At 50.6% G+C, this 12,528-nt stretch overlaps 1 protein-coding gene across 1 annotated transcript; it reads left to right on the forward strand.

Moving 5' to 3' along the window:
• The first annotated feature begins 551 nt into the window (after positions 1-551).
• Positions 552-12,248, forward strand: PROKR2 (prokineticin receptor 2). Its single transcript, XM_078056971.1, has 4 exons — positions 552-708; positions 1,145-1,232; positions 2,901-3,493; positions 9,215-12,248. The coding sequence occupies exons 3-4, from the start codon at positions 3,036-3,038 to the stop codon at positions 9,909-9,911; spliced, it is 1,155 nt and encodes a 384-aa protein (XP_077913097.1). The 5' UTR covers positions 552-708; positions 1,145-1,232; positions 2,901-3,035; the 3' UTR covers positions 9,912-12,248.
• Positions 12,249-12,528: the final 280 nt, after the last annotated feature.

The raw sequence follows: 12,528 nt of genomic DNA on the forward strand, positions 1-12,528 counted from the left end.
CGGGAACCCCAGCTTCCTCCCCGGGGGCCTCCTGCTCCACCACCACCCACCTCAAAGGGCCCACTCTGCACCCTTAAAGTCTCCCCAGCACCAGTTCTCGGGCACAACGGAATGTACCCCAGCCTCCTCCTGAGGGAGTAGCCTTGTGCGGGAGCGGACCCTAGCACGGGGCTCCTGCTGAAGACCGGACACTCGGTTTGGCGACCCCCGCGAGGCGCCTCGGCGGGGCACTGAGGACCTTGCCGGTTCCTCGGAATCCGCACCCTCTAACCCCAGTTACTGAAGTCCCCATTCACACTCGGGGGCGAGGACGCAGAAGCCCCTGCGAGCGGCCAACCCGGCGGACTGGGGGTCCGCGCCAACGCAGTCAGAACTGCGCGCGCCCCGCGCCCGGGGCACACCAGGTGCAGGAGCGCAGCGCCCACCCTGCGCCACTGAGCGGAGGGAGGCGGGCTGGGGACCCCAGGGCGGGGTCGAGCGCGGGGCGGGGCGCACCGGGCCGGGTCCGAGGCGCCGTGCTCAACAGCAGGGCGGAGCGCCAACTCCAGCGGGAAGACAGAGACCGCGACGCGCGGGGGAGCGCGCCGGAGCAAGGAAGAAAGCAGAACACCCCGTACGCAGCGCCACGGCACGCGCAAGTTGGGGGCCCCCAGGACCCAACCGAGCGGCCAGGGCAGCGGAGCGAGCCGGGAGGAGGCGCCCAGGCAGGTAGGTGCTGAGCTCTGCGCAGTCCGGGGCCTCCCTTGGTGCGGTGGGGGGCGTCGCCCGGGCTGGCGGCGCTGACGCCCACTTCTCTCTCGGGGGGATTCCGGTGGCTTTGCCTTCCGCACCTTTCGGGAGGCACTCGGGCTGGCTCCAAGTGGAGGAGTCCGGGCCGGGAGAGTCCGCCACCCACCACGGGCCCGCCAGGACCCGGCGACGGGAAGCCGGGACCGGGGCGTGCGGGCGCCGGCGGAGGGGCGGAGGGGGCCGGGCCGGCGGGTGCTGGGCCGGCGGGCGAGCTCCAAATTGTAGGGGAGGGCATGGGCGGGGGGGGGAGGGGGAGGCGTCTTGTTGAAAGGTAAGCTGAAAAGGGAAGCCTCTCCGGGAGAATTCCCGGCTCACCGGATCCTGCCCCTACTCCCAGTTTTCTTCCCGTCCGGAGGCCCCGCACGCTTCGCTTTTTGAGCCTGAATTTCTGACTCGATTCCCGCCCTTGGCGGCGCCTCCCGGACCGCGCGGCCGCGCCGAGGGTGAGTAAGGGAGGGGAGGTGAGGGGAGGGGAGAGGGCTCCCGGAGCGGGTTGGTCTGGGGCAGGGAGTGCATCCCGCGAAAAATGGGGCCGGGACCTGCGCCACCCGGGCTCACGTCCTCTCCTCCAGGGTCTGGGGACTGGAGAGCCGCGCGGCGCGGAAGGCGAGAGGACGCGAGTCCCGCTTCCCGGTCTCGGGCTGAGCGCTGTCTGCGGGAATTGGGGCTTCGCGGGAGAGGGAGAAGCCACCCGGACGGAGGACCTCATCTGTCGGAGGTCTTTCCCTCGGGTGCGCAGCGGGCGGACGCGCCGCAGGTCGGAGTGGCCCGGCCACCCTGCTTCTGCTCTCCCTGCTGCCACGGTTCCCGTCCCTCGCTCTCCGCCTCCTCTGACGGGTCCGGGCCAAACCCACTGTCCTGTTTGGTCCACTTCTTGCTACCAGCATCCCATGGCCCCCACACTTGGGGTCGTTTCCAGTTGTGTTAAGCGGGGAGAGGCGGGTCACAGCTCGATGGCTGGGGTCCTCATTCTGCGGGTTTGGGGATGGGGGGGTTCTGAGGCCCTCTGACGCCTTGAACCCAATGGTGTCCCCTCAGTACTTCAGAGAATTTATTTTCCTTTGCCATGGGCATCTTGAGGTACTGAGAACATAAAGGACTCAGGCAATGAGGGACAGTTCAGCCCTCAGGCCCTCCTGGGTCCTCACTGACACCACCTTCCCCCCGCTCTACCCCCCATTCTTGGGGGCTGTTTTCGGTTAAAATGGAGCGGCCACCACTTTCAGAGGATGAACAGCTTGGTGACAGGATGTGGTGCCTCCCAGTTAGGGTTGGTTCTGGTGGGGAACCGGGTGGGTTCTGGTGAAGGGGACAGGGAGCTGATCAGAAGAGTGGGAGCAGGGAGGAGACACAGACAAAACATTTCTTTTTAGATCTGGTTCCCAAAGCCCAGAGGAGTAGCAGCAGAATTCCGTCCCATCCACAGCCCCCTTCACCTACACAATCCTGGGCAGATCCTCATTAATTCATTCATCCCACAGACTCCTGTCCTGTCCCTACTACAAGCCAGGCCCTGGGCTAGGCAGCAGGAATTTGGTTTACAGGAAGACCGGGACTCAGACAGTATAACTCACTGGCCCAAGATGACTCAGCCTGTCCATATGAAATGGGTTTGGTGATTTCCACGTCCAAGGTTTGGTCAGGACTTAGGGAGCAGTGCCCTGCTTTGGAGGAAAGACCCGGCTGTGTCTCAGTCCTCTGGCTTCATTGTCCTTGACCAACAGATGGCGCAACTTGGTGACTGCTGTGGAAGCCTGGGCCAGCGGCCTGGAGCAGGCTTGTGAAACTTTGAGAAGACCCTGCGGGAGTTGATGGTGGGGAAGGGGAGTGTGACTGGGCAGTAACACAGATCCTGGCCCCTGGGAAAAGGGCAAAGATGCAGGTTCTTCTTGGATGTCTTTGGAGAGTCCAATTCATCCTTTGCCCAGGACCACCGGACGGCCCGTGGAAGATTTCCCAGTTTCCAGATCTCATGTCTCCTTTCCCCTGTACCCTGGGTAGTTCTGTCTGAGGGGAGCCACTGGGTCTGGTTGGCCTACACTTGGGGAACTCTGGGAGAATACTCCCAGGCGTTGTCCTGCAGGGTGCCCACTGGTTGTGTCTCCTTCCAGGGTCCGGGATGGCGCGTTGACTCTCCTCAGGGATGTGGGCAGGGTGCTAGGCTGGGTGAGTCGTGACAGCAGAAGGTCTGGACCCCCAACTCAGCCCGCTGAGACCCCCACACCACTCCACCTGCAGTCTTCGCCATGGCAGCCCAGAATGGAAACACTAGTTTTGCACCCAACTTCAATCAGGCTCAAGACCATACCTCCCCCCTCCCCTTCAACTTCAGCTACGGTGACTACGACCTCCCTCTGGACGAGGATGAGGACATGACCAAGACCCGGACCTTCTTCGCTGCCAAGATCGTCATCGGTGTGGCACTGGCAGGCATCATGCTGGTCTGCGGCGTTGGCAACTTCGTCTTTATTGCTGCCCTCGCCCGCTATAAGAAGCTGCGCAACCTCACCAACCTGCTCATCGCCAACCTGGCCATCTCCGACTTCCTGGTGGCCATCATCTGCTGCCCCTTCGAGATGGACTACTACGTGGTGCACCAGCTCTCCTGGGAGCACGGCCACGTGCTCTGTGCCTCTGTCAACTACCTGCGGACCGTCTCACTCTACGTCTCCACCAATGCCCTGCTGGCCATCGCTATCGACAGGTGAGGATGATGTGGGCCAGGGCGGGGGGGGGTAAAGATGGGGGCCGGGCCAGGCTGCCCCTTCCCTCACTTCAGCTCTGACAGGTTGGCGCTGCTGCAGATCCGCGTGTCTGCTCATCTATCCGGGGCAAGAGGAGACCCGGCGTCTCCACTTGTGGCTCAGGTGTCCCCCCAAACATGGGCAAGAGCGAGGCGCCTGAGCCCCCCAGCTCTGGGCCATGCCTGCAGATACCACATCTGCTGCGGATAGGCATGCCACCTGACCGCGAGTAGCCCGAAACACAAAAGCCAAAAGCAGAAAGTTGGGGCAGCTTATTACTTAGAAGCCACGGCAGACTTCACCAGGGCAACTTCCGGTCAAGAGAACATGTACCAAGTTTTTCCTGCCACCATTCCCCAAATCAAGATCTAGAACATTTCCCGCTCCCTTATGCCCCGTACCAGTCCTCCCACCCCACCTGTCTGATTTCACTCAGCACAATTTAGTGTTGCCTGTTTTTTAACTTCATGAAAACGGAATCCTACGTGATGTACCCTTGTTCCTGGCGGCTTTGTTGTAGAGCTGATTTTAAAATAAGGTAAGGGCCTATTTGTAGAAAAGAGAGGACATCCTTCCCTTTGTTTTCTTGCATACATCCGTGTGCTCATTTGCATACATTTACATGAGATGTTCTAGAAGTCCTTGCTCTATTATAAATTTACAAAATTTAGAAAATTTCTAGTAGCAGCTTAGGACAAATCTTACACATGTTTTAATTATGTAAACAGCTATAAGCCAGTGTCAGACCACCAGTGGCTCTGTTCCGGGGGGGCAGTTGGTGAAACATCCTCTGGGTCCGTGGAATGCTGAAACTCATTTTGATGATGTGTTTTTTAAAACATTTTTCTTCTTTTTGGTCTCCTTTGAACTCATCAGTTTTTTCCTTGTTCTCGGTACTATTTAGGTTTGTCATTCTTTTTAATCAGCCGGTTGATTATTTTCCATAATGAAATACACACAGAGGTAGAAGAACCATCATCTTTTTGTAACATAATTCCAGCAGGAAAAACCATTTTGTTATTACAGCTCTGAGGCTCTCCAGCCCTAACACCAGTGTTTATAAAATGCAACTGTCAACCAACTGTACAGAATTGCCCAGGGCAAATGATACAAAGTCAGATCCCTCAGCCCCACCCCAGCCCTACTGAATAAGAATCCCTTGAGCTCGGTCCCAGGAATCTGCATTTTTATTCAATTCCCTCAGGGATTCTGATGCTCACGCAGGGGAGAGTTTTCACTATTCTCATTCCCCTTTGTTGCACTGAAACCTTTGTCTTTATCATGCTGGGGAGGAGTTTTGGGCAACATAGGAGTTTCTTAGGAAGCAACCATCCAGTTACAACACGAAGAATGGTTCCTTTTTCACCCCGAACCAGCTTCCCGGCTCCAGTCCACCAGTCACCCAGGCTGGAAACGTTACCATCGTTCTTCTTCTTTTTTTTTAAGTTTTTATTTGAATTCCAGTTAGTTAACATACAGTGTAATAGTAGTTTCGGGTGTACAATATAGTGATTCAACAGTTCCATACAACACCTGGTGCTCATCACGACAAGTGCATGCCCTAATCCCCATCACCTGTTTCTCCCATCCCCCCAGCCTCCTCCCCTCCGGTAACCACCGGTTTGTTCGTTGTTAAGACTCTGTTTCTCGGTTTGATTCTCTCTTTTTTCCCCCTTTGCTCATTTGTTTCTTAAATTCCATGTGTGAGTGAAATCATATGGTATTTGTCTTTCTCTGACAGACTTATTTCGCTTAGCGTAATACTCTCTAGCTCCATCCATGTCATTGCAAATGGCAAGATTTCATTGTTTTTTATGGCTGAATAATATTCCAGTGTGTGTGTGTGTTTGTGTGTGTGTGTGCGCGCGTGCATGCATGCACGTGTGTGTGCACAATATATGTTAACATATATATGTGTATATATATACCAATCTTCTTTATCCATTCATCAATTGATGGACACTTGGGCTGTTTCCATCATTTGGCTATTGTGAATAATGCTGCTATAAATATAGGGTGCGTTTGTCCCTTTGAATTAGTGTTTATGTGTTCTTTGGGTAAATACCCAGTAGTGGGATTGATGGATCATAGGGTAGTTCTATTTTTAACTTTTTGAGGCGTCTCCATACTGTTTTTCACAGTGGCAGAACCAGTGTACATTTTCACCAAAGGTGCATAAAGGTTCCTTTTTCTCCACATCTTCACCAACACCTGTTGTTTCTTGTGTTTTTGATTTTAGCCATCTGTCAGGTGCGAGGTGTTATCTCATTGTGATTTTGCTTTGCATTTCCCTGATGATGAGTGATGTTGAGCATCTTTTCATGTGTCTGTTGGCCATCTGTATGTCGTCTTTGGAGAAATGTCTGTTCATGTCTTCTGCCCATTTTTAAATTGGATTATTTGTTGTTTCAGTGTTGAGTTTGATAAGTTCTTTATATATTTTGGATACTAACCCTTTATTGGATATGTCATTGGCAAATATCTTCTCCCATTCCAAAGGATGCCTTTTAGTTTTGTTGATTGTTTCCTTTGCTGTGCAAAAGCTTTTTATTTTGATGTAGTCCCAATAGTTTATTTTTGCTTTTGTTTCCCTCACCTCAGGAGACATACCTAGAAAAATATTGCTATGGCCAATGTCAGAGAGATTACTGCCTGTGCTCTCTTCTAGGACTTTTTATGGTTTCAGGTCTCACACTGAGGTCTTTAATCCATTTTAAATTTATTTTTGTGTATGGTGTAAGAAAGTGGTCTGGTTTCATTCTTTTGCATGTAGCTGACCACTGGAGCAAGGGAAGCAGAGCCTGAGATGGGAAGGGGAGGGCTCTTCTGGAAATGCTGTGCAGCTAGGTCAAGAGGACTCTGGAAGCAGAACTAATTCAGGACTCTCTCTCTCTCTCTCTTTCTCTCTTTCCCTTTGCCCCCCTCCTCCAATATAATTCCAGCACGAAGAGTATCTCGATAACCAATGCCAAAGAGAATTTCTACATTCCTACCTCTATTCAGTGATCAACTCTTAAATTCTAATATTTTTTCATCCCATAACATCTTCCTCATTATAAAAGATATCCCAAAATGCAGAGTTGACATCAAATAAATCAGAAAAGAAAGAACATTGGCCTAGGAGTTACTCAGAACATCTGGGTTCCAAGCTGTAGACTTGGATAAATCCCTTATGCTCCTGGGACTTAAGTGTCTTCATCTGTGAAATGGGCATAATAATCTTTGCTGACAACCTCTCCAGCTTCTTGTCAGGTTCAGAGAAGGTAGACAGACATAAAGCATGTTGGAGGCTATAGTCTTTGTTAAAACTGATCATTTTCCACAACTTGTCCACTGGCAAGAGGGACATCTGCAAGGTCTTTGTTACCATCTCTCTGCTTGGACGTTTGTGTCCTGAGATCCGCACTCTCCTAGGGTCTCTATGAAACCAGGTCCTCTGCACATGAACCTCGCTCTTCTTCTGGCTGTGGCATCCAGAAACGCTAGTAGATAGCCCTTCTGATATTTGTACATAGTAGGACAGGCATGTTTTACCAAGGAGTAAACTGAAGTGCCCAGGGAGGCCTGTGTCTCTCCCACCCACCTGTGTCGGGGTTTGTAGGTTTATCTAATTGAGTGTGAAGTGGTCCCTATGTTCAATATTCAATACCAGTGTCATCACAACAAAAGTGAGAGTTTGGCCATCCATCTTTCTTGTCATTTTGCCTTATTTTTCAATTGGTTTAGCAACCTGAGTGCTATTTATTAAGCTCTTGTGTTGTAAAGCCTGAAATTTCATGTGCTGTTTTGACATCTTTGAACCCCACAGGGTCCCCAAGGTCCCTAGCCATGAGGTCCTCTGTTCTTGGCAGATACACCGCTCCACCCAGCAGGAAGTCTCCTGGCCTGCTATTCCTCTCTCTGCTGGACCAGCTGCACCCCTAATCCTCAACCTGATGGGTTTCCCACCCCTCCAGCTGGGAAAATTATTCAAACAAGCCCATCACATCCTCCCATGGGAGGCAGGGTCACTTCATCCTCTTTTCACCATAAAGCCTGCTTCCCACAGCCCCTGCTGGTTCATTCTATCCCTGAGTGCAACTCCCACGTGTTCCTGCGTAGTGGGCACTGTCCCTCTCCCTGGGCTGTGAGTACATGTGAGTAGTTAACTGCTGTTGATCTCATCTGCCCAGTGTCAGGTGTTGTGTGTTCAGTCATCTCATACTATTTAGGTCAGGAGAGTCCCGCCTTCATCAACAGGGTGAATAGGAGGTGGCCAGAATCTCAATATCTTCGTGAAGCATTCCCAGACTACATCACTGACCTAATGATTCTGTCTTCCTTCAAGTTGTTCTTAAACTATCACTTGATTATTCTAGTTTTTGGGTAGAAGAGAAGCTCTCTGAGGTCAAGGACTGTGTCTTCTTCTACTTTGTTTCCATATACATAGGTTGGGCACACAGCAGGACCAGCAACCTATTGTGCATTTACCAGATTGTAGCAGATGCAGTTGATGCCCCTCTCATATCCCCTTGTTACTATCACTTCAGTGCACACCTGTCCACTCCCACTTGCCAACACCTGGCTTTCTTTGTCTGAAGGCCTTCTCTGCCTCCCTCACCAATGACTTTGATGGTTGGTGTATCAATATCCCAGCTCCCTCCCACTCCTGGGTGAACCACATCTGCTCCAGGGGTTCTTCAGCAGGAATAAGTATCAGCTGCCTACAGCGAAGCCTTGCTCAATAACACAGCCTGTATTGACTGCCTTCCCATGCCTACCCCACAAAGGGCTCCAACCTCCAGTGTTGCTCACTGGAAAGAGCAGGATAAAGCCTCATGCTGTGCTGCGGCTTTATGATGTCAAGGCAGCTTCACACACCTCATCTGAGCTTGAGACAGCCCAGGGAGGTGGGTGTAAAGCTTTGTATCAGGAGCCTGCATTCTGGTCCCTGCACTCAGTGGGATTGGTCACGTCATTTACTTCTCTCATTAGATAGATTCCTTAGATTCCACGCCAAGCCCACCCCCTGTTCTCCTTCCTGCTCTGTAATGCAGGATGACACCTGGGGGGGGGGAGGCGCGGGGAGAAAGAGAAAGCCCTAATCCACTGCCCTGAGAAGCTCTCTCTGAGCTCCAGAGCCCTTCTTTCCCCTCTCACCCATGAGATATTTGGAATGAAGAGTTTTGAAAGGATTAGGTTCTTGGGCAGAATGACAAGACGGAAAGCCAGGGTGGTATCCACAGGACTAACAATAATAATGCCATGTATATTCATTGAACACCTACTGCATGTGAAGCATTTTACAAACATTATCATATTGAATACTTAGAGCAGCCCCGCAAGGTAGGTGTCCCTTTATCTCATATTGCATTTGAAGAAACAAATCTCAGAAAGGCTGAGGGATTGACTCCAGAGCACAAAGCCAATCCGGGGGGGTGGGGGGGCGCAAAGCTGGGATCTGTTGCTCCTGTTTGACCAAAGCCTGTGCAGTTTCCGCTAAATACGGACTACTCCAGATGCCAAACGATGTTGCTAAAATAAGATGAAGCCTGTTGAAGCTGGATAATTACGCGGGGACCCTCGTTGTGCCACTCTGTCTGCTTTTGCAGCGTGTTTGGGCTTAGTTCCAGACGAACGTTTCCCAGCACACCTCATTATTACTGATGGCTCTCCTCCCCTCCCCCCGCCCCCTCGCCCAGATATCTCGCCATCGTTCACCCCTTGAAACCACGGATGAACTATCAAACGGCCTCCTACCTGATCGCTTTGGTCTGGGTGGTGTCCATCCTCATCGCCATCCCGTCGGCCTACTTCACCACGGAGACGGTCCTGTTCATCGTCAAAAACCAGGAGAAGATCTTCTGCGGCCAGATCTGGCCGGTGGACCAGCAGCTCTACTACAAGTCCTACTTCTTGTTCATCTTTGGCGTGGAGTTCGTGGGCCCCGTGGTGACCATGACCCTGTGCTACGCCAGGGTCTCCCGCGAGCTGTGGTTCAAGGCGGTGCCGGGCTTCCAGACGGAGCAGATCCGGAAGCGGCTGCGCTGCCGCAGGAAGACCGTGCTGGTGCTCATGTGCATCCTCACGGCCTACGTGCTGTGCTGGGCGCCCTTCTACGGCTTCACCATCGTGCGCGACTTCTTCCCCGCCGTGTTCGTCAAGGAGAAGCACTACCTCACGGCCTTCTACGTGGTCGAGTGCATCGCCATGAGCAACAGCATGATCAACACCGTGTGCTTCGTGACGGTCAAGAACAACACCATGAAGTACTTCAAGAGGATGATGCAGCTCCACTGGCGGCCCGCGCACCACGGGAGCAAGTCCAGCGCCGACCTGGACCTCAAAACCAGCGGCACGCCGGCCACGGAAGAGGTGGACTGTATCAGGCTGAAATAACCCGCTGGCGCCCGGAAAGCCCGGAAGCCGGAACTCTGCGCATAATCCGCCGGTAGCCAAGTTCACGCTGCGCTGCGCGGGGAAGGACAGCTGTGTTCCACGCCTCACGGCCCTCGAGGGGCTGGAGGCTGCTCGGCCCTGACAGGCGGTGAGACTCGGGACAGGTAACAGCAACTGAGATTGACTGAACACCTACTGTGTGCTGGCCGCACCAAGGAGATCCGACAAGGCCCCCGTTACCTACTGTGGGCCAAAATTAAATAACAAGGCAAAATGGCAGAAGCTGTTGGAATCACCAAGCTAGGGCCAGTCAGGGGCCTCAGATGGTTATCTCCACTCACTCTCCATCTCCCTGCCCGCATTCTGCATCTCATCAGGGCAGGAACATCAAACGTCTATAGAATAAACCACTTAGCCGTGACCAAACGTAAAGAGTTCGTCAGAGTGTGGGGTTTATAGCCTCGTGGGAAGAGGGTTCATGCATCCCATTGAACTTTCCCACTCAGTTCCTACTACCTCCCTAAAGATATTCTCTAGGATTCTGGCTGCGAGAAAAACAATTTTCTCATAACCAGGCCATTGGTTAACTACAATGGTGTAATTTCAAAGGAAAGGACCAAAAAAATCTCTTTTCCACTGACTCTTGCAAGCTCATCATTCTTTTGGGTGAAGACATGCAGACCTGAAATGAGGAACACACCCAGTCCCTGACACCTTAGTGTAAAGGGTTTCAGGGCTTGTAAGGTCTGGGAGGAAGGGGACAGAGAAAGGGGTGGAGCTTGCCATTGGCGATGAATACAATCTATGTGGCGAAGGTCTGGGTCACTTTCTAGGACAAATCTCTTTTGAGAACAAACGAAATGAGCTCTACTTGGAAAGGAAAGGCCTGGGTTCAAGTCTTAATTCTAAGATTTATGTGACTGGCTGCTTATTCTCTCTGCTTCTTGGTTTTGCTTCAGCCAAACAAGGATGATGAAAACACTTGTGCTGTCTCCCTTACAGGACTCTTGGGAGTGCCCACAGGGGCCATAGGTGGTGAAAGTGCTTTTTAACCCTACCAGTGATAAGAATGAAGAAGTGATACTGAACAGTTTGGATAAGGGAAACCCCATCCACTGTAACAATGCGAACAAACGTTCCCAATTTTTCATTCCTGTTTTTCGGACCAGAGACCCCTGAACTATTCACAGTGCAGCCTATCCCCTGGGGCAAAAATAGGAATCCCTGTCCTGGTTAAAATGTGGAAGATTTAACCTCAGAATTTCAGTGACACCTGCCCCTCCCCCCCAACCTCCTCAGAAGTGTTGACAATCTTCCCTGCATGTTGTTAAGCAGCACAGGCCCGGGCTGCATATGTTTGTATTATTATACATCTGTGGTGATTGTGTATATATGTTTTCAGTTCTTCCTTGGTCCTTCTGAAGCAGAGACTACAAATGGCCCGTGGTTTGGGATTGACCCATCCGCATTGGGATAACTCCTACTTTTCTCTAGAGAAAGGGTTTTTGGGTTGTTTGCTTGTTTGTTTCTTAATTAATGGTTTGTGTACCCAACAGTGAAGCTTCAATCAACATTTTCATTTTCTTCCATCACCACACTCACCTTCTGCCCAATCACTGTACCTCAGAAAATGCAAACTGACTTTAATATTAGCTTCAACCAAATGGTTTGTAAATTCTGTGTTTACAAAAATTACATAATGCATTCTAAAGCCAAGCAACTAAGTATTTTGGAGCTATCTGCTTTTCTTACAGATACAACTGTGCTTTGATTTATTACCCCCATCCTGACTCTTCTCCTAATTAAAAGATTCTTTTAAGAGTAGAGTGGGCACCATTGTGTCTGATAAAAGAATTCAGACCCTTTTTCCTTTTTATCCTAAAATGTACCATCCTCCTTTAATTTAAATTTAACTGAAACAGCTTTTGTAAATATCAGTGCGTATTTGTGATTTTCCAGTGAATAAGTGTTATGTTGCTATCCAATTAAATAATCAACATATGGAATCTTAACCACAGTGTTCAAATGTTTTCCCCACTAATCTTTTATGTATGTTCATATATTTAGATATAAACAGTTAATATGTTTAGATATAAACAGTTCATATGTTTAGATATAAACCTAAACCGTTCAACCCTGAAACGGAGAAGAAACTTGTTGAAGGCTATTTAGAACAGTGGCAGCTCATGCCAGCATCCAGCCTCCCGTTGGTTACATGCATGCAAAAACTACTCCGTGCCTGTGTTACCCCTTCGTTTTCAAATCGTCTTGTTTGTGTAATGCATACTACTGTTTGCATGGAGATTGTCCATTCACCTAACTGGTGTTAAAGTAATAAATAATTAATTGCATTTGTATTTACTCTATTCTTCTCAAGATGAATTGATGATAAGTTTAAGAGACTTTTAATGAGCTCAGCTATGTCAACATTTATACATACTGTCATATATTGAAAATTTAAACCAGGTCCGTTTCTTTGGCCAGAAAAAGAGAAAAGATGGCTTTGTGATGAAGCTATTAGAGGTTTTTCTTTCAGCATCCAATATCCAAATAAGTTGATTCTCAAACTAAAGAAATCAAAAGATGGCTTTGAGGTCCCAGGCACAAAAACCAATTC

Source organism: Halichoerus grypus, chromosome 10 (genome assembly GCF_964656455.1).
Source record: "Halichoerus grypus chromosome 10, mHalGry1.hap1.1, whole genome shotgun sequence".
Taxonomy (NCBI): Eukaryota; Metazoa; Chordata; class Mammalia; order Carnivora; family Phocidae; genus Halichoerus; species Halichoerus grypus.